Genomic DNA, 24,021 nt, shown 5'->3' on the forward strand with positions numbered 1-24,021 from the left:
TGAGAGACGGACCTGAAACTGAGAGACGGACCTAAACCTGAGAGACAGACCTGACCCTGAGAGACGGACCTGACGCTGAGAGACGGACCTGACCCTGAGAGATGGACCTGACACTGAGAGACGGACCTGACCTCGAGATACGGACCTGACCTCGAGAGACATATCTGACCTTGAGAGACATATCTGACCTTAAGAGACGGATCTGACCTTGAGAGAAATATCTGACCTTGAGAGACGGATCTGACTTTGAGAGACATATCTGATCTTGAGAGACGGACCTAATCTTGAGACAGACCTGACCCTGAGAAATGGAACTAACCCTGAGAGGCAGACCTAACCCTAATAGACAAAAATGACCCTGAGAAATCGATCTGATCCTTATGGACGGACTTGACCATGAGGGACGGACTTGACCCTGAAAGATGTACCTGACCCTGAGAGACGGACCTGACTCTGAGAAATGGACCTGATCCTGAGAGATGGACCTGACCTTGAGAGATAGGCCTGACCCTAAGAGAGACCTGACCCTAAGAGATGGACTTGACCCTAAGAGATTGACCTGAACCTGATAGATGGACCTGACCCCAAGGGAAGCATCTAATCCTGAGAAATAGATCTGACCCCTAGGAAACTACTTGACCCTGAGAGACCTGAACCCAAGGGAAGGACCTGACTCTGAGAAATGGACCTGACACTAAGCAACGGACCTAACTCTGAGGGAAGGACCTGATCCTGGTAGAAGACAGTAATGATATAATGAAACAGGACCTGAACCTGAGGAAATATATAAATGATCAATAAGAATAGAACCTTACCGTGGCAGAGGAAAAAAATGCTATAGAAAAGCGGGGACTGAACCTAGTGGAGGACCTGACCCTGGTGGAGGAGCTGACCCAGGTGGAGAAAAGTACTGTTAAAGAGAAGTGTGGCCTGACCCTGGTGGAGGTCCTGACCCTGGTGGATGATCTGAACTTGGTGGAGGGCCTGACCCTGGTGGAGGTCCTGACCCTGGTGGATGATCTGAACTTGGTGGAGGGCCTGACACTGGTGGAGGTACTGACCCTGGTGGATGATCTGAACTTGGTGGAGGGCCTGACCCTGGTGGAGGGCCTGACCCTGGTGGATGATCTGAACTTGGTGGAGGGCCTGACACTGGTGGAGGAGCAGGACCTGTCCCTGGTGGAAGACAGCATTTGGTGAAAGCTGAGCAGGACGTGACTCTGGGAGGAGAGAACATAGAGAACCAGGATCTGACCCTGGTGGAGGATGAGAATGTTACAGATTTGTGTACAATCTTTAGTTATTCGTGGCCCCATACCTGTATAAAGCAATATTAAGGACAATGTCAAGGCCTGTGACATATACAAGTGAGTAGGAGGATTCAGACCAAACATTTCCATGACCTAGAATCCATTCATTATGAGGTACCTACCCTTCTCTGCTTCTCCCAAGGTTCTGCACCCAGCAACGATCCAACATGAAGCTCTTCTCAATGAACATTTTGGGTTACATGAACAAGCTGTGACTTAATCCTGGGATAACTGCTGAATACTAAGTGAGAACCCGTAATTGGGAAGGGAACATATTCAGAAGCAGTAGGTTGTATTAAGCGGCACAACCACTGGCCCCATCACAATAAAGGACCGAAAAATGAGGACACTGAAATTCAACCAAATCAAGCGGTCAACGCTCCACCTCCAGGACATTGGGGCTCCAGTCATCGTCCTGTAGCACTGTTGGTGGTTTCCAGGGCCTCATAGCACGACGGAAGGCCAAGGATACTTCGGAAATTCTCCTGTGACTTCAGGTAGAAGGCGCCTTCTTGACAGTTAGGCCACTAGATAGTCTTGTAGGACATAGGCCTCCTGTCCATTAGGCAAGCTGCTCATGGTCAAGAGTAAGACAAAATCATTGTGAAACCTGGAGTAACAGCTTATCTCTTTCCATGACCCCCGGCTAGATATATAGTCCATCATTGACCTTCACAGAAGAGATACATGGCTTGCACCCAATGAGATCTTCCGAACACCTCATTACCAGTACTGTAATTCCACCAAAACGATCTTCTCCTGCACCAGAGTGGAGTAACTCCCTGCGCCCCTGGACATCGTCATCTGTACTCCCACTGCCTCCTAATCCCCCCTCACCGCACATCCAAGCTTTGTCCACATCCAGCGTTCCCACCGTGTGGACAAGGTGCCAGCCCACAACGCCTCACCATTGTCACCAAGCCATATAGAGGTGTTCAAAAACTGAGGCACAAAACGAAAGCCAGGACTTTATGGATCCTGTGGACATGGCTCAAGACCCGTCCAGTCACCATGAACCCATTAGCTTTGGCATTGACCAGATCCTGAATAATCCAGAGCAGACCACAGGCTACCACTACACCAGACCCGAGGAGCAGGAGCCTCATGGAGCTGAAGCCTACTGTGCCATGTTTGGTCCGAGCAGCTCTTCATATAGCCTCAACATGAGGATGGACGTCAGCATGAATGTCAATGTCCGCCCAGCAGGGGTGATACGAGTGCCAGCTCACAGGCCACTGCCGCAGGTGGCCCCGACACAAGGGGCCCCAAACCTCCCCACAATGGCCAGAATGACTGGATTCTCTGCAATCTCATTCCCATGGATGGAAACGAGCAAAAGACCCCCGAAGGAAAGGATGACAGGTTAGTGGGAAATGGTGGCGGAGGGTGATGGCGGTACATGGATGTACAAAGGTAATATCTCCTCGAGCTGAGGGATTATATTCTGTATATATGAATATATCAAAGTGTAATCTCCTAGAGTTGGGGGATTATATTCTGCATATAAGAATATATCGGGGTGTAATCTCCTGGAGATGGGGGATTATATTCTGTATATAAGAATATATCAGAATGTAATCTGCTGGAGATGGGGGATTATATTCTGTGTATATGAATATATCGGGGTGTAATCTCCTAGAGCTGAGGGATAATATTCTGTATATATGAATATATCAGAGTGTAATCTGCTGGAGATGGGGGATTATATTCTGTATATAAGAATATATCGGGGTGTAATCTCCTGGAGATGGGGGAATATATTCTGTATATATGGATATATCGGAGTGTAATCTCCTGGAGTTGAAGGATTATATTCTGTACATATAAATATATCAGGGTATAATCTCATGGAGTTGGGGATTATATTTTGTGTATATGAATATATCGGGGTGTAATCTCCTGGAGTTAGGAATTATATTCTGTCTATACGAATATATCGGGGTTTAATCTCCTGGAGATGGGAGACTATATTCTGTATATATGAATATATCGGGTGTAATCTCTTCGAGTTGTGGGATTATATTCCGTATATATGAATATATAAGGGTGTAATCTCCTGGAGTTGGGGGATTATATTCTGTCTATATGAATATATCAGGGTATAATCTAGAGTTGGAGGGCTATATTTTGAACATACGAATATATCAGGTTGTAATATCCTGGAGTTGGGGATTATATTCTGTACATATGAATATATCGGGGTATAATCTCCTGGAGTTGGGGGATTATATTCTGTATATATGATTATATATAGGGGTGTAATCTCCTGGAATTGAGGGATTATATTCTGTGTATATGAATATATCAGGGTATAATCTAAAGTTGGAGGACTATATTTTGTACATACGAATATATCGGGGTGTAATCTCCTGGAGTTGGAAGATTATATTCTGTATATAGGAATATATTGGGGTGTAATCGCCTGGATTTGAGGGAGTATATTCTGTATATATGAATATATCAGGGTGTAATCTCCTGTAGTTGGGGATTATATTCTGTATATATGAATATATCAGGGTATAATCTCCTGGAGTTGGGGTATTATATTATGTGTATATGAATATATCGGGGTGTAATCTCCTGGAGTTGGGGGATTATATTCTGTATGTATGAATATATCAGGGTGTAATCTCCTGGAGTAGGGGGATTATATTCTGTATATATGAATATATCAGGGTGTAATCTCCTGTAATTGGGGATTATATTCTGTATATATGAATATATCAGGGTAAATCTCCTAGAGTTGGGGTATTATATTCTGTGTATATGAATATATCGGGGTGTAATCTCCTGGAGTTGGGGGATTATATTCTGTATGTATGACTATATCAGGGTGTAATCTCCTGGAGATGAAAGATTATATTCTGTATATATGAATATACTGGGGTGTAATCTCCTGGAGTTGGGGGATTATATTCTGTATATATGAATATACTGGGGTGTAATCTCCTGGAGTTGAGGGATTATATTTTGTACATATGAATATATCAGGGTGTAATCTAGAGTTGGAGGACTATATTCTGTACACACAAATATATTGGGGTTTAATCTCCTGGAGTTGTGGGATTATATTCTCTATACATGGATACATCAACGTGTAATCTCATGGAATTGAGGGATTATATTCTGTGTATATGAATATATCGGGGTGTAATCTCCTGGAGTTGGGGGATTATATTCTGTATATATGAATATATCGGGTGTAATCTCTTTGAGTTGGGGGATTATATTCTGTATATATGAATATATCGGGGTGTAATCTCCAGGAGATGGGGTTTTATATTTTTGTGTATATGAATATATCTAGGTGTAAACTCCCGGATTTGGGCTATTATATTCTGTATGTATGACTATATCAGGGTGTAATCTCCTGGAGTTGGAGGATTATATTCTGTGTATATGAATATATCAGGGTGTAATCTCCTGGAATTGTGGGATTATATTCTGTATATATGAGTATATCAGGGTGTAATCTCCTTGAGATGGGGGATTATATTCTGTATATATGGATACATCAGCTGTAATCTCATGGAGTTGGGGGATTAAATTCTGTATATATGAATATATCAGGGTGTAATCATCTCGAGATGTGGGATTATATTCTGTATATATGAATATATAAGGGTGTAATCTTCTCAAGATGTGGGATTATATTCTGTATATATGAATATATATTGCGATGTAATCTCCTGGAGTTGAGGGATTATATTCTGTATATATGGATACATCAAGGTGTAATATCATGGAGTTGGGGGATTATATTCTGTATATATGAATATATCGGGGTGTAATTTCCATGAGATGGGGATTATATTCTGTATATATGAATATATCAGGATGTAATCTTCTCAAGATGTGGGATTATATTCTGTATATATGAATATATCAGGGTGTAATCTTCTCGAGATGTGGGATTGTATTCTGTATATATGAATATATCAGGGTGTAATCTTCTTGAGATGTGGGATTATATTCAGTATATATGAATATATCAGGGTGTAATCTTCCCGAGATGTGGGATTATATTCTGTATATATGAATATATCAGGGTGTAATCTTCTCGAGATGTGGGATTATATTCTGTATATATGAATATATCAGGGTGTAATCTTCTCGAGATGTGGGATTATATTCTGTATGTATGAATATATCAGGGTGTAATCTTCTCGAGATTTGGGATTATATTCTGTATATATGAATATATCAGGGTGTAATCTTCTCGAGATGTGGGATTATATTCTGTATATATGAATATATCAGGGTGTAATCTTCTCGAGATCTGGGATTATATTCTGTATATATGAATATATCAGGGTGTAATCTTCTCGAGATGTGGGATTATATTCTGTATATTTGAATATATCAGGGTGTAATCTTCTCGAGATGTGGGATTATATTCTGTATATATGAATATATCAGGGTGTAATCTTCTCGAGATGGGGGATTATATTCTGTATATATGAATATATCAGGGTGTAATCATCTCGAGATGTGGGATTATATTCTGTATTTATGAATATATCAGGATGTAATCTTCTCGAGATGGGGGATTATATTCTGTATATATGAATATATCAGGGTGTAATCTTCTCGAGATGGGGGATTATATTCTGTATATATGAATATATCAGGGTGTAATCATCTCGAGATGGGGGATTATATTCTGTATATATGAATATATCAGGGTGTAATCTTCTCGAGATGTGGGATTATATTCTGTATATATGAATATATCAGGATGTAATCTTCTCGAGATGGGGGATTATATTCTGTATATATGAATATATCAGGGTGTAATCTTCTCGAGATGTGGGATTATATTCTGTATATATGAATATATCAGGGTGTATTCTTCTCGAGATGGGGGATTATATTCTGTATATATGAATATATCAGGATGTAATCTTCTCGAGATGGGGGATTATATTCTGTATATATGAATATATCAGGGTGTAATCTTCTCGAGATGTGGTATTATATTCTGTATATATGAATATATCAGGGTGTAATCTTCTCGAGATGTGGGATTATATTCTGTATATATGAATATATCAAGGTGTAATCTTCTCGAGATGTGGGATTATATTCTGTATATATGAATATATCAGGGTGTAATCTTCTTGAGATGTGGGATTATATTCTGTATATAAGAATATATAAGGGTGTAATCTTCCCGAGATGTGGAATTATATTCTGTATATATGAATATATCAGGGTGTAATCTTCTCGAGATGTGGGATTATATTCTGTATATATGAATATATCAGGATGTAATCATCTCGAGATGTGGGATTATATTCTGTATATATGAATATATCAGGGTGTAATCTTCTCAAGATGAGGGATTATATTCTGTATGTATGAATATATCAGGGTGTAATCTTCTTGAAATGGGGGATTATATTCTGTATATATGAATATATCAGGGTGTAATCTTCTCGAGATGGGGGATTATATTCTGAATATATGAATATATCAGGATGTAATCTTCTTGAAATGGGGGATTATATTCTGTATATATGAATATATCAGGGTGTAATCTTCTCGAGATGGGGGATTATATTCTGTATATATGAATATATCAGGGTGTAATCTTCTCGAGATGGGGGATTATATTCTGTATATATGAATATATCAGGGTGTAATCTTCTCGAGATGTGGGATTATAATCTGTATATATGAATATATCAGAGTGTAATCTTCTCGAGATGTGGGATTATATTCTGTATGTATGAATATATCAGGGTGTAATCTTCTCGAGATGTGGGATTATATTCTGTATATATGAATATATCAGGGTGTAATCTTCTCGAGATGGGGTATTATATTCTGTATATATGAATATATCAGGGTGTAATCTTCTCGAGATGGGGGATTATATTCTGTATATATGAATATATCAGGGTGTAATCTTCTCGAGATGTGGGATTATATTCTGTATATATGAATATATCAGGATGTAATCTTCTCGAGATGGGGGATTATATTCTGTATATATGAATATATCAGAGTGTAATCTTCTCGAGATGGGGGATTATATTCTGTATATATGAATATATCAGGGTGTAATCTTCTCGAGATGTGGGATTATATTCTGTATATATGAATATATCAGGGTGTAATCTTTTCGAGATGGGGGATTATATTCTGTATATATGAATATATCAGGGTGTAATCTTCTCGAGATGGGGGATTATATTCTGTATATATGAATATATCAGGGTGTAATCTACTCGAGATGGTGGATTATATTCTGTATATATGAATATATCAGGGTGTAATCTTCTCGAGATGTGGGATTATATTCTGTATATATGAATATATCAGGGTGTAATCTTCTCGAGATGTGGGATTATATTCTGTATGTATGAATATATCAGGGTGTAATCTTCTCGAGATGTGGGATTATATTCTGTATGTATGAATATATCAGGGTGTAATCTTCTCGAGATGTGGGATTATATTCTGTATGTATGAATATATCAGGGTGTAATCTTCTCGAGATGTGGGATTATATTCTGTATGTATGCATATATCAGAGTGTAATCTTCTCGAGATGGGGGATTGTATTCTGTATGTATGAATATATCAGGGTGTAATCTTCTCGAGATGGGGGATTATATTCTGTATATATGAAAATATCAGGGTGTAATCATCTCGAGATGGGGGATTATATTCTGTATATATGAATATATCAGGGTGTAATCATCTCGAAATGGGGGATTATATTCTGTATATATGAATATATCAGGGTGTAATCTTCTCGAGATGGGGGATTATATTCTGTATATATGAATATATCAGAGTGTAATCTTCTCGAGATGTGGGATTATATTCTGTATGTATGAATATATAAGGGTGTAATCTTTTTGAGATGTGGGATTATATTCTGTATATATGAATATATCAGGGTGTAATCTTCTCGAGATGGGGGATTATATTCTGTATATATGAATATATCAGAGTGTAATCTTCTCGAGATGGGGGATTATATTCTGTATATATGAATATATCAGGGTGTAATCTTCTCGAGATGTGGGATTATTTTCTGTATATATGAATATATCAGAGTGTAATCTTCTCGAGATGGGGGATTATATTCTGAATATATGAATATATCAGGGTGTAATCTTCTCGAGATGTGGGATTATATTCTGTATATATGAATATATCAGGGTGTAATCTTCTCGAGATGGGGGATTATATTCTGTATGTATGAATATATCAGGGTGTAATCTTCTCGAGATGGGGGATTATATTCTGTATGTATGAATATATCAGGGTGTAATCTTCTTGATATGGGGGATTATATTCTGTATATATGAATATATCAGGGTGTAATCTTCTCGAGATGGGGGATTATATTCTGTATATATGAATATATCAGGGTGTAATCTTCTCGAGATGGGGGAATATATTCTGTATATATGAATATATCAGAGTGTAATCTTCTCAAGATGTGGGATTATATTCTGTATATATGAATATATCAGAGTGTAATCTTCTCGAGATGGGGGATTATATTCTGTATGTATGAATATATCAGGGTGTAATCTTCTCGAGATGTGGAATTATATTCTGTATATATGAATATATCAGAGTGTAATCTTCTCGAGATGGGGGATTATATTCTGTATAAATGAATATATCAGGGTGTAATCTTCTTGAGATGTGGGATTATATTCTGTATATATGAATATATCAGGATGTAATCTTCTCGAGATGGGGGATTATATTCTGTATATATCAATTTATCAGGGTGTAATCATCTCGAGATGTGGGATTATATTCTGTATATATGAATATATCAGGGTGTAATCTTCTCGAGATGGGGGATTATATTCTGTATATATGAATATATCAGAGTGTAATCATCTCGAGATGGGGGATTATATTCTGTATATATGAATATATCAGGGTGTAATCATCTCGAAATGGGGGATTATATTCTGTATAAATGAATATATCAGGGTGTAATCTTCTCGAGATGGGGGATTATATTCTGTATATATGAATATATCAGAGTGTAATCTTCTCGAGATGTGGGATTATATTCTGTATGTATGAATATATCAGGGTGTAATCTTTTTGAGATGTGGGATTATATTCTGTATATATGAATATATCAGGGTGTAATCTTCTCGAGATGGGGGATTATATTCTGTATATATGAATATATCAGAGTGTAATCTTCTCGAGATGGAGGATTATATTCTGTATATATGAATATATCAGGGTGTAATCTTCTCGAGATGTGGGATTATATTTTGTATATATGAATATATCAGAGTGTAATCTTCTCTAGATGTGGGATTATATTCTGAATATATGAATATATCAGGGTGTAATCTTCTCGAGATGTGGGATTATATTCTGTATATATGAATATATCAGGGTGTAATCTTCTCGAGATGGGGGATTATATTCTGTATGTATGAATATATCAGGGTGTAATCTTCTCGAGATGGGGGATTATATTCTGTATGTATGAATATATCAGGGTGTAATCTTCTCGAGATGGGGAATATATTCTGTATATATGAATATATCAGAGTGTAATCTTCTCAAGATGTGGGATTATATTCTGTATATATAAATATATCAGAGTGTAATCTTCTCGAGACGGGGGATTATATTCTGTATGTATGAATATATCAGGGTGTAATCTTCTCGAGATGTGGAATTATATTCTGTATATATGAATATATCAGAGTGTAATCTTCTCGAGATGGGGGATTATATTCTGTATAAATGAATATATCAGGGTGTAATCTTCTTGAGATGTGGGATTATATTCTGTATATATGAATATATCAGGATGTAATCATCTCGAGATGTGGGATTATATTCTGTATATATGAATATATCAGGGTGTAATCTTCTCGAGATGGGGGATTATATTCTGTATATATGAATATATCAGGGTGTAATCTTCTCGAGATGTGGGATTATATTCTGTATATATGAATATATCAGGGTGTAATCTTCTCGAGATGGGGGATTATATTATGTATATATGAATATATCAGGGTGTAATCTTCTCGAGATGTGGGATTATATTCTTTATATATGAATATATCAGGGTGTAATCTTCTCGAGATGGGGGATTATATTCTGTATATATGAATATATCAGGGTGTAATCTTCTCGAGATGGGGGATTATATTCTGTATATATGAATATATCAGGGTGTAATCTCCTCGAGATGTGGGATTATATTCTGTATATATGAATATATCAGGATGTAATCTTCTCGAGATGGGGAATTATATTCTGTATATATGAATATATCAGAGTGTAATCTTCTCGAGATGGGGGATTATATTCTGTATATATGAATATATCAGGGTGTAATCTTCTCGAGATGTGGGATTATATTCTGTATATATGAATATATCAGGATGTAATCTTCTCGAGATGGGGGATTATATTCTGTATATATGAATATATCAGGGTGTAATCTTCTCGAGATGAGGGATTATATTCTGTATATATGAATATATCAGGGTGTAATCTTCTCGAGATGTGGGATTATATTCTGTATATATGAATATATCAGGGTGTAATCTTCTCGAGATGGGGGATTATATTCTGAATAGATGAATATATCAGGGTGTAATCTTCTCGAGATGTGGGATTATATTCTGTATATATGAATATATCAGGGTGTAATCTTCTCGAGATGGGGAATTATATTCTGTATGTATGAATATATCAGGGTGTAATCTTCTCGAGATGGGGGATTATATTCTGTATGTATGAATATATCAGGGTGTAATCTTCTCGAGAAGGGGATTATATTCTGTATATATGAATATATCAGGGTGTAATCTTCTCGAGATGGGGGATTATATTCTGTATATATGAATATATCAGGGTGTAATCTTCTCGAGATGTGGGATTATATTCTGTAAATATGAATATATCAGAGTGTAATCTTCTCGAGATGGGGGATTATATTCTGAATATATGAATATATCAGGGTGTAATCTTCTCGAGATGTGGGATTATATTCTGTATATATGAATATATCAGGGTGTAATCTTCTCGAGATGGGGGATTATATTCTGTATGTATGAATATATCAGGGTGTAATCTTCTCGAGATGGGGGATTATATTCTGTATGTATGAATATATCAGGGTGTAATCTTCTCGAGATGGGGGAATATATTCTGTATGTATGAATATATAAGGGTGTAATCTTCTCAAGATGGGGGATTATATTCTGTATGTATGAATATATCAGGGTGTAATCTTCTCGAGATGTGGGATTATATTCTGTATATATGAATTTATCATGGTGTAATCTTCTCGAGATGTGGGATTATATTCTGTATATATGAATATATCAGGGTGTAATCTTCTCGAGATGTGGGGAATATATTCTGTATGTATGAATATATCAGGGTGTAATCTTCTCGAGATGTGGGATTATATTCTGTATATATGAATATATCAGGGTGTAATCTTCTCGAGATGTGGAATTATATTCTGTATATATGAATATATCAGAGTGTAATCTTCTCAAGATGGGGGATTATATTCTGTATAAATGAATATATCAGGGTGTAATCTTCTTGAGATGTGGGATTATATTCTGTATATATGAATATATCAGGATGTAATCTTCTCGAGATGGGGGATTATATTCTGTATATATGAATATATCAGGGTGTAATCTTCTCGAGATGGGGGATTATATTCTGTATATATGAATATATCAGGGTGTAATCTTCTCGAGATGGGGATTATATTCTGTATATATGAATATATCAGGGTGTAATCTTCGCGAGATGTGGGATTATATTCTGTATATATGAATATATCAGGGTGTAATCTTCTCGAGATGGGGGATTATATTCTGTATATATGAATATATCAAGGTGTAATCTTCTCGAGATGGGGGATTATATTCTGTATATATGAATATATCAGGGTGTAATCTTCTCGAGATGGGGGATTATATTCTGTATATATGAATATATCAGGGTGTAATCTTCTCGAGATGGGGGATTATATTCTGTATATATGAATATATCAGGGTGTAATCTCCTCGAGATGTGGGATTATATTCTGTATATATGAATATATCAGGATGTAATCTTCTCGAGATGGGGAATTATATTCTGTATATATGAATATATCAGAGTGTAATCTTCTCGAGATGGGGGATTATATTCTGTATATATGAATATATCAGGGTGTAATCTTCTCGAGATGTGGGATTATATTCTGTATATATGAATATATCAGGATGTAATCTTCTCGAGATGGGGGATTATATTCTGTATATATGAATATATCAGGATGTAATCTTCTCGAAATGGGGGATTATATTCTGTATATATGAATATATCAGGGTGTAATCTTCTCGAGATGTGGGATTATACTCTGTATATATGAATATATCAGAGTGTAATCTTCTCGAGATGGGGGATTATATTCTGTATATATGAATATATCAGGGTGTAATCTTCTCGAGATGTGGGATTATATTCTGTATATATGAATATATCAGGGTGTAGTCTTCTTGAGATGTGGGATTATATTCTGTATATATGAATATATCAGGGTGTAATCTTCCCGAGATGTGGGATTATATTCTGTACATATGAATATATCAGGGTGTAATCTTCTCGAGATGTGGGATTATATCCTGTATATATGAATATATCAGGGTGTAATCTTCTCGAGATGTGGGATTATATTCTGTATATATGAATATATCAGAGTGTAATCTTCTCGAGATGGGGGATTATATTCTGAATAGATGAATATATCAGGGTGTAATCTTCTCGAGATGTGGGATTATAGTCTGTATATATGAATATATCAGGGTGTAATCTTCTCGAGATGTGGGATTATATTCTGTATATATGAATATATCAGGGTGTAATCTTCTCGAGATGTGGGATTATATTCTGTATGTATGAATATTGTCACGGCCGGGCGGTCGGGCAGACCCAGGAGGTGGATCCACTGGACCGAACTCGAAGATGGTGGTAGGGAGTCCGGTAGCTGAAGCACTGATGGGCAGCAGAACAGTCCGTGCAAGTGAAGGCAGCGGAGGAGTCCCTGGGACCACGGAGTCACAGATGGTAGTCCTGGTGACGTAGCTCAGGTTCGGAAGCCGAGATGATATCAGGCGGGGTCCGGAACCTCAGGAGCGAGATGACGGGTCACCGCAGGGATCCGAGATGGTACGGACTGTCAGATGGCAGACGGACAGTGTGCGGGGTTCAGGATACGGCTGACTGGATGGCGAGGCAGGTACGGCTCTACAAAGAGAGATAGGTGAGTACAGGCACATAAACACCAGGAGACCTGACTCCTTAGCTCAGGGAACACGAAGATCAGGCCCCGCCCCCTTGGACAATAACCCCCTTTATACCCAGTACCTGTTCAACCTCATTTCCTGTTAATGGACGCTGGCCCTTTAAGAAAGGGTCAGTGACCGCGCGCGCGCCCTAACGCGCATGCGCGCCGCCCGGGTGCCAGAAGCCAGGGAAGGAGGCTGAGAGGAGGACGCAGGAGAGCCGGCCAGGTCCTGGGAAGCCGTCGGGCGCCGGGATCGGGGACCAGGGGGCCTGGGACGGACGGAATCCGGGGGCTGAGGAGCGGGCAGCGTGGCAGGTGAGCCGGGGAGCAGGGGTGAGGACCCGGGGAGCGTGACAGTACCCCCCCCCCCCACGCCCCCCACCCCGCAACCGGGACATGAAGGCACGGATAAGAGGGGTGCCCACGTTCTCCCTGGGCTCCCAAGACCTATCCTCAGGACCATACCCTTCCCAGTCCACCAGGAAGAACTGCCGACCTCGTACGGTCTTCATGGCCACGATATCCCTTACCGCATAGATGTCGTCATCGGCAATAGGTGGAGGGGCCGGACTGGCAGCATCGGAGAAGGGACCAAGGATAACCGGCTTGAGCAGGGAGACGTGGAATGAGTTGGGTATCCTCATCGTGGCCGGGAGCTGTAGCTTGTAGGAAACCTCATTGATCTTGCTGAGGACTTTAAACGGCCCAATGTAGCGAGGACCCAGCTTGTATGATGGTATCTTCAGGCGGACGTACTGGGAAGCAAGCCAGACCAGGTCACCAGGAGAGAAACACGGAGGGTCCAGACGTCTCTTGTCTGCGTGTCTTTTCATCCGCAGGGAAGCACGCCCAAGGGACGATTTGACAGAGTCCCAAATGTTTGCAAAGTCACGGGCTACTGTATCTGCAGCAGGGACATCCGAAGAGGGGGATACAGGCAATGGGATGGAAGGCTGAAGCCCGTAAACAACATGGAAGGGAGAGCTGGAGGACGACTCACTGAAGTGGTGGTTGTGGGAGAATTCAGCCCAAGGTAGAAGGGCGGACCAGTCGTCATGATGGGCATTGACGTAGTGACGTAAGAAAGAGGTCAAGATTTGATTGACCCTTTCCACTTGGCCATTAGACTGAGGATGGTATGCAGATGAAAAGTCCAGAGTCACTCCCAGATGTTTGCAGAGAGCCCTCCAGAAGCGGGAAGTGAACTGAGTTCCTCTGTCTGATACGATGTGTAATGGAAAGCCATGCAAGCGGAAGATGTGTTGTATATAGGCGTCCGCGAGTTCCTGAGCAGAGGGCAGTCCAGCCATAGGGACGAAATGGGCCATTTTAGAGAACCGGTCCACCACGACCCATATGACTGTGTGTCCGGAGGATAATGGCAAGTCCGTAATAAAGTCCATAGCTATGTGTTGCCACGGAACGGAGGGTATCGGTAGAGGCAGAAGACGGCCATAGGGCAGGTGTTTGGGCGTCTTGTTCCTGGCACAAGAGGAGCAGGCAGAGACAAAGGCGGCGACGTCAGTGCGAAGGGATGGCCACCAGTAATGGCGTACAATCGCACCCCATGTTCTCTTCTGGCCTGCATGGCCGGCTGTTTTTGAGGCATGACCCCAGTGTAACACTTTTAGCCTGTCGGTCTCCGAGACATAGGTCTTCCCGGGTGGTATTTGGGCCAGAGTGACGGGAGCCACCGGAACAATCTTGCTAGGAGGGATGATAGGTTGGGTAGTCTCTTCCTCCTGCTCCATGGGCATAAGGGACCTAGACAAGGCATCGGCGCGTACATTCTTGTCCGCGGGTCGGAAGTGGAGCTGGAAGTCAAACCTGGCAAAGAATAAGGACCACCTGGCTTGCCGTGGGTTCAGTCGCTGAGCGGACCGCAGGTATTCCAGGTTCTTGTGGTCCGTGTAGATGGTCACGGGGTACACTGCTCCTTCCAGGAGGTAACGCCACTCCTCCAGAGCTAGTTTGACCGCCAATAATTCTCGGTCACCGATGGTGTAATTCCGTTCAGGTGCTGAGAAGCTCTTAGAAAAGAAACCGCAAGTCACCATCTTCCCGGAGGAGGACTTTTGCATGAGCACTGCTCCGGCTCCTGAGGAGGAGGCATCCACCTCCAAGGTGAACTGGCAGTTTAACTCCGGTCGGTGGAGTACAGGAGAGGAGGCGAAAGCTCGCTTCAAAGAGCAAAACGCGGCGTCGGCCGCAGGTGACCAGTCCTTTGGTTTAGCCTCCTTTTTGGTCAAAGCGGAGAGAGGAGCAGTCAGGGCGGAGAAGTGCGGGATAAACTGGCGGTAGTAGTTGGCGAATCCCAGGAACCGTTGGATTGCCTTCAGTCCAGAAGGAGGAGGCCAGTTGAGTATGGAGGAGACCTTCTTTGGATCCATCTGCAACCCAGTACCCGAGATGATGTATCCCAGGAAAGGAAGAGAAGACTGCTCAAAGACGCACTTCTCATATTTGGCGTAGAGACGATTCTCTCTCAGTCTTTGTAGAACCAGCTTTACGTTCTCTCTGTGGGTCTGGAGGTCCGGAGAGAAGACAAGGATGTCATCCAGATAAACTACTACACAGAGGTAGAGGAGGTCCCGGAAAATGTCGTTCACCAGTTCTTGGAATACGGCAGGAGCGTTACACAGACCGAAGGGCATCACGCAGTATTCGTAGTGCCCGTCGCGAGTATTAAATGCGGTCTTCCATTCGTCCCCAGAGCGGATACGAACTAGGTTGTAGGCACCCCGAAGATCCAGTTTGGTGAACACACGGGCTCCTCTGAGCCGGTCGAACAATTCGGGGATGAGCGGTAGGGGGTACTTGTTTTTTATGGTGATCTGATTCAAGCCCCGGTAGTCAATGCATGGGCGAAGGTCACCCTCTTTCTTCTTAACGAAGAAGAAGCCTGCTCCCGCAGGAGAGGAGGATCTCCGGATGAATCCCTTTGCCAGGCTTTCCGTGATGTATGTGGACATGGCCCTGGTTTCAGCTGGAGACAACGGATATATCCGTCCTCGAGGTGGTGTTGTTCCTGGGAGCAGGTCGATGGCGCAATCGTAGGGACGGTGTGGCGGAAGTACCTCAGACTCCTTCTTGTCAAAGACGTCTGCGAAGGACCAATAGGCCGAGGGCAGTTCCGGTAGGTTCTCTGGAGCCGGGGGACGTCGGATTGGTTGTAGAGACTTTAGACATCTCTCATGACAGGCAGAGCCCCAACGAGTGATTTCGCCAGTACCCCAGCTGACTGATGGTTCGTGTGTCCGCAACCAAGGAAGTCCCAGCAGGATTTGATGGGACATGTGTGGAAGGACGTAGAGAGCGATGTTCTCGGTGTGCAGAGCACCTATACGCAAGTCCACCGGCTTGGTGATCCAGGAGATGGTATCAGAGAGGGGTCTCCCATCCACCGAGGCAATCACTAGGGGCTTATCGAGTGGAGTAACAGGCAGCTGGTACTTGTCCACCGTGGCCTGCTGGATAAAATTGCCTGCTGCTCCGGAGTCGAGGTATGCCTCAGCCGTGAAGCGCGTCTCTCCTGTTGACACTTGTACCGTCCACATAACTGGGTCTGAGAGAGTCCCAGCACCTAGGGTGGCCTCTCCTACCAACCCTAGGCTTTGGAGTTTCCCGGCCTTTCCGGACAGGAGCGTAAGAGATGAGTGCCCTCTCCGCAGTAAAAGCAGAGGTCTTTGGCGAGCCGCTCTGCTCTACGTTGTTCAGACTGTCGAACTCGGTCGATCTGCATGGGCTCGTGGACGGGAATCCCAGCTGTTGATGACTGAGATACGGAGGGCTTCTGTGGAGGAGAGGAATGCCGTACTGCACGTCTCTCACGATACAGCTCTTTGGAGCGTTCCTGGAAACGAATGTCCACTCGAGTGGCTAGGGCAATCAGGGCATCTAGGGTGGAGGGCACGTCACGACCCGCCAACTCATCCTTGATGCGACTCGAGAGTCCTTCCCAGAAGGCGGCTGTCAGGGCCTCATTATTCCACCCGAGTTCAGAAGCCAAAGTACGGAAACGGATGGCATATTGGCCCACCGTCAGTGTTCCTTGACGTAGGCGGAGGAGGGATGAAGCAGACGCAGAGGCGCGTCCCGGCTCGTCGAAGGTGCTGCGAAAGGCCTGCAGGAAGTCTTGAAGGTTCTTGGTCATGGGGTCCTCCTTCTCCCACAAGGGGTTCATCCACGCCAGCGCCTCGCCCTCCAGGTGAGACATTATAAAGGCGACCTTGGCTTGGTCAGAGGCGAACAGATGTGGCAGCTGCGTGAAATGAAGGGAACACTGGTTTATGAAGCCCCTGCAGGTCTTGGGATCTCCAGCATAACGAGGTGGTGACGCCAAACGGAGACGGGAAGCATCTGAAGGGGCTGCCACTGGTGCGGGAGCCATGGCTTGCCTAGCTGGGGACCTGGGTGCCGCAGGCGTCATTGATGCTTGTAACGTGTACAGGCGGGTGTCCACGGAGGTCATAAATTGCAACATGCGGGTCTGGACTTCATGCTGACGTTGGAGTTCCTCTTGCAAGGCCGCTAGTGCTGCAGCGGGATCCATGGCCTGATCTTACTGTCACGGCCGGGCGGTCGGGCAGACCCAGGAGGTGGATCCACTGGACCGAACTCGAAGATGGTGGTAGGGAGTCCGGCAGCTGAAGCACTGATGGGCAGCAGAACAGTCCGTGCAAGTGAAGGCAGCGGAGGAGTCCCTGGGACCACGGAGTCACAGATGGTAGTCCTGGTGACGTAGCTCAGGTTCGGAAGCCGAGATGATATCAGGCGGGGTCCGGAACCTCAGGAGCGAGATGACGGGTCACCGCAGGGATCCGAGATGGTACGGACTGTCAGATGGCAGACGGACAGTGTGCGGGGTTCAGGATACGGCTGACTGGATGGCGAGGCAGGTACGGCTCTACAAAGAGAGATAGGTGAGTACAGGCACATAAACACCAGGAGACCTGACTCCTTAGCTCAGGGAACACGAAGATCAGGCCCCGCCCCCTTGGACAATAACCCCCTTTATACCCAGTACCTGTTCAACCTCATTTCCTGTTAATGGACGCTGGCCCTTTAAGAAAGGGTCAGTGACCGCGCGCGCGCCCTAACGCGCATGCGCGCCGCCCCGGGTGCCAGAAGCCAGGGAAGGAGGCTGAGAGGAGGACGCAGGAGAGCCGGCCAGGTCCTGGGAAGCCGTCGGGCGCCGGGATCGGGGACCAGGGGGCCTGGGACGGACGGAATCCGGGGGCTGAGGAGCGGGCAGCGTGGCAGGTGAGCCGGGGAGCGGGGGTGAGGACCCGGGGAGCGTGACAGTATGAATATATCAGGGTGTAATCTTCTCGAGATGGGGGATTATATTCTGTATGTATGAATATATCAGGGTGTAATCTTCTCGAGAAGGGGATTATATTCTGTATATATGAATATATCAGAGTGTAATCTTCTCAAGATGTGGGATTATATTCTGTATATATGAATATATCAGAGAGTAATCTTCTCGAGATGGGGGATTATATTCTGTATATATGAATATATCAGGGTGTAATCTTCTCGAGATGTGGGATTATATTCTGTATATATGAACATATCAGGATGTAATCTTCTCGAGATGGGGGATTATATTCTGTATATATGAATATATCAGGATGTAATCTTCTCGAGATGGGGAATTATATTCTGTATATATGAATATATCAGGGTGTAATCTTCTCGAGATGGGGGATTATATTCTGTATTTATGAATATATCAGGGTGTAATCTTCTCGAGATGTGGGATTATACTCTGTATATATGAATATATCAGAGTGTAATCTTCTCGAGATGGGGGATTATATTCTGTATATATGAATATATCAGGGTGTAATCTTCTCGAGATGTGGGATTATATTCTGTATATATGAATTTATCATGGTGTAGTCTTCTTGAGATGTGGGATTATATTCTGTATATATGAATATATCAGGGTGTAATCTTCCCGAGATGTGGGATTATATTCTGTATATATGAATATATCAGGGTGTAATCTTCTCGAGATGTGGGATTATATTCTGTATATATGAATATATCAGGGTGTAATCTTCTCGAGATGTGGGATTATATTCTGTATGTGTGAATATATCAGGGTGTAATCTTCTCGAGATGTGGGATTATATTCTGTATATATGAATATATCAGAGTGTAATCTTCTCGAGATGGGGGATTATATTCTGTAAATATGAATATATCAGGGTGTAATCTTCTCGAGATGTGGGATTATATTCTGTATATATGAATATATCAGGGTGTAATCTTCCCGAGATGTGGGATTATATTCTGTATATATGAATATATCAGGGTGTAATCTTCTCGAGATGTGGGATTATATTCTGTATATATGAATATATCAGGATGTAGTCTTCTCGAGATGGGGGATTATATTCTGAATAGATGAATATATCAGGGTGTAATCTTCTCGAGATGTGGGATTATATTCTGTATATATGAATATATCAGGGTGTAATCTTCTCGAGATGGGGAATTATATTCTGTATGTATGAATATATCAGGGTGTAATCTTCTCGAGATGGGGGATTATATTCTGTATATATGAATATATCAGAGAGTAATCTTCTCGAGATGGGGGATTATATTCTGTATATATGAATATATCAGGGTGTAATCTTCTCGAGATGTGGGATTATATTCTGTATATATGAACATATCAGGATGTAATCTTCTCGAGATGGGGGATTATATTCTGTATATATGAATATATCAGGATGTAATCTTCTCGAGATGGGGAATTATATTCTGTATATATGAATATATCAGGGTGTAATCTTCTCGAGATGGGGGATTATATTCTGTATTTATGAATATATCAGGGTGTAATCTTCTCGAGATGTGGGATTATACTCTGTATATATGAATATATCAGAGTGTAATCTTCTCGAGATGGGGGATTATATTCTGTATATATGAATATATCAGGGTGTAATCTTCTCGAGATGTGGGATTATATTCTGTATATATGAATTTATCATGGTGTAGTCTTCTTGAGATGTGGGATTATATTCTGTATATATGAATATATCAGGGTGTAATCTTCCCGAGATGTGGGATTATATTCTGTATATATGAATATATCAGGGTGTAATCTTCTCGAGATGTGGGATTATATTCTGTATATATGAATATATCAGGGTGTAATCTTCTCGAGATGTGGGATTATATTCTGTATGTGTGAATATATCAGGGTGTAATCTTCTCGAGATGTGGGATTATATTCTGTATATATGAATATATCAGAGTGTAATCTTCTCGAGATGGGGGATTATATTCTGTAAATATGAATATATCAGGGTGTAATCTTCTCGAGATGTGGGATTATATTCTGTATATATGAATATATCAGGGTGTAATCTTCCCGAGATGTGGGATTATATTCTGTATATATGAATATATCAGGGTGTAATCTTCTCGAGATGTGGGATTATATTCTGTATATATGAATATATCAGGATGTAGTCTTCTCGAGATGGGGGATTATATTCTGAATAGATGAATATATCAGGGTGTAATCTTCTCGAGATGTGGGATTATATTCTGTATATATGAATATATCAGGGTGTAATCTTCTCGAGATGGGGAATTATATTCTGTATGTATGAATATATCAGGGTGTAATCTTCTCGAGATGGGGGATTATATTCTGTATATATGAATATATCAGGGTGTAATCTTCTCGAGATGGGGGATTATATTCTGAAGAGATGAATATATCAGGGTGTAATCTTCTCGAGATGTGGGATTATATTCTGTATATATGAATATATCAGGGTGTAATCTTCTCGAGATGGGGAATTATATTCTGTATGTATGAATATATCAGGGTGTAATCTATTCGAGATGGGGGATTATATTCTGTATGTATGAATATATCAGGGTTTAATCTTCTCGAGATGGGGAATTATATTCTGTATGTATGAATATATCAGGGTGTAATCTTCTCGAGATGGGGGATTATATTCTGTATATATGAATATATCAGGGTGTAATCTTCTCGAGATGGGGGATTATATTCTGAATAGATGAATATATCAGGGTGTAATCTTCTCGAGATGTGGGATTATAGTCTGTATATATGAATATATCAGGGTGTAATCTTCTCGAGATGTGGGATTATATTCTGTATATATGAATATATCAGGGTGTAATCTTCTCGAGATGGGGAATTATATTCTGTATGTATGAATATATCAGGGTGTAATCTTCTCGAGATGGGGGATTATATTCTGTATGTATGAATATATCAGGGTGTAATCTTCTCGAGAAGGGGATTATATTCTGTATATATGAATATATCAGAGTGTAATCTTCTCAAGATGTGGGATTATATTCTGTATATATGAATATATCAGAGAGTAATCTTCTCGAGATGGGGGATTATATTCTGTATATATGAATATATCAGGGTGTAATCTTCTCGAGATGTGGGATTAAATTCTGTATATATGAATATATCAGGATGTAATCTTCTCGAGATGGGGGATTATATTCTGTATATATGAATATATCAGGATGTAATCTTCTCGAGATGGGGGATTATATTCTGTATATATGAATATATCAGGGTGTAATCTTCTCGAGATGGGGGATTATATTCTGTATATATGAATATATCAGGGTGTAATCTTCTCGAGATGTGGGATTATACTCTGTATATATGAATATATCAGAGTGTAATCTTCTCGAGATGGGGAATTATATTCTGTATATATGAATATATCAGGGTGTAATCTTCTCGAGATGTGGGATTATATTCTGTATATATGAATTTATCATGGTGTAGTCTTCTTGAGATGTGGGATTATATTCTGTATATATGAATATATCAGGGTGTAATCTTCTCGAGATGTGGGATTATATTCTGTATGTATGAATATATCAGGGTGTAATCTTCTCGAGATGTGGGATTATATTCTGTATATATGAATATATCAGAGTGTAATCTTCTCGAGATGGGGGATTATATTCTGTATATATGAATATATCAGGGTGTAATCTTCTCGAGATGTGGGATTATATTCTGTATATATGAATATATCAGGATGTAATCTTCTCGAGATGGGGGATTATATTCTGTATATATGAATATATCAGGGTGTAATCTTCTCGAGATGTGGGATTATATTCTGTATATATAAATATATCAGGGTGTAGTCTTCTTGAGATGTGGGATTATATTCTGTATATATGAATATATCAGGGTGTAATCTTCCCGAGATGTGGGATTATATTCTGTATATATGAATATATCAGGGTGTAATCTTCTCGAGATGTGGGATTATATTCTGTATATATGAATATATCAGGATGTAGTCTTCTCGAGATGGGGGATTATATTCTGAATAGATGAATATATCAGGGTGTAATCTTCTCGAGATGTGGGATTATATTCTGTATATATGAATATATCAGGGTGTAATCTTCTCAAGATGAGGAATTATATTCTGTATGTATGAATATATCAGGGTGTAATCTTCTCGAGATGGGGGATTATATTCTGTATATATGAATATATCAGGGTGTAATCTTCTCGAGATGGGGTATTATATTCTGAAGAGATGAATATATCAGGGTGTAATCTTCTCGAGATGTGGGATTATAGTCTGTATATATAAATATATCAGGGTGTAATCTTCTCGAGATGTGGGATTATATTCTGTATATATGAATATATCAGGGTGTAATCTTCTCGAGATGGGGGATTATATTCTGTATATATGAATATATCAGGGTGTAATCTTCTCGAGATGTGGGATTATATTCTGTATGTATGAATATATCAGGGTTTAATCTTCTCGAGATGGGGAATTATATTCTGTATGTATGAATATATCAGGGTGTAATCTTCTCGAGATGGGGGATTATATTCTGTATATATGAATATATCAGGGTGTAATCTTCTCGAGATGGGGGATTATATTCTGAATAGATGAATATATCAGGGTGTAATCTTCTCGAGATGTGGGATTATAGTCTGTATATATGAATATATCAGGGTGTAATCTTCTCGAGATGTGGGATTATATTCTGTATATATGAATATATCAGGGTGTAATCTTCTCGAGATGGGGAATTATATTCTGTATGTATGAATATATCAGGGTGTAATCTTCTCGAGATGGGGGATTATATTCTGTATGTATGAATATATCAGGGTGTAATCTTCTCGAGAAGGGGATTATATTCTGTATATATGAATATATCAGAGTGTAATCTTCTCAAGATGTGGGATTATATTCTGTATATATGAATATATCAGAGAGTAATCTTCTCGAGATGGGGGATTATATTCTGTATATATGAATATATCAGGGTGTAATCTTCTCGAGATGTGGGATTAAATTCTGTATATAT

General features: G+C 40.7%; 2 protein-coding genes across 2 annotated transcripts in view; both read left to right on the forward strand.

Moving 5' to 3' along the window:
* The window catches only part of LOC142303676 (kazal-type serine protease inhibitor domain-containing protein 1-like), a 66,915-nt gene extending 65,715 nt beyond the window's left edge, over positions 1 to 1,200 (forward strand). The window contains exon 4 of the mRNA XM_075345260.1: positions 824 to 1,200. Within this exon, the coding sequence (XP_075201375.1) occupies positions 824 to 1,200 (377 nt within the window). The remainder of the gene's footprint in view (positions 1 to 823) is intronic.
* A 736-nt stretch (positions 1,201 to 1,936) lies between these two features.
* TLX2 (T cell leukemia homeobox 2) overlaps positions 1,937 to 24,021 on the forward strand; it is a 174,464-nt gene continuing 152,379 nt past the window's right edge. Inside the window, exon 1 of the mRNA XM_075332345.1 lies at positions 1,937 to 2,672. Within this exon, the coding sequence (XP_075188460.1) occupies positions 2,282 to 2,672 (391 nt within the window). The 5' untranslated portion in view covers positions 1,937 to 2,281. The remainder of the gene's footprint in view (positions 2,673 to 24,021) is intronic.

The sequence above is a fragment of the Anomaloglossus baeobatrachus genome, chromosome 1, assembly GCF_048569485.1.
Source record: "Anomaloglossus baeobatrachus isolate aAnoBae1 chromosome 1, aAnoBae1.hap1, whole genome shotgun sequence".
Lineage (NCBI taxonomy): Eukaryota > Metazoa > Chordata > Amphibia > Anura > Aromobatidae > Anomaloglossus > Anomaloglossus baeobatrachus.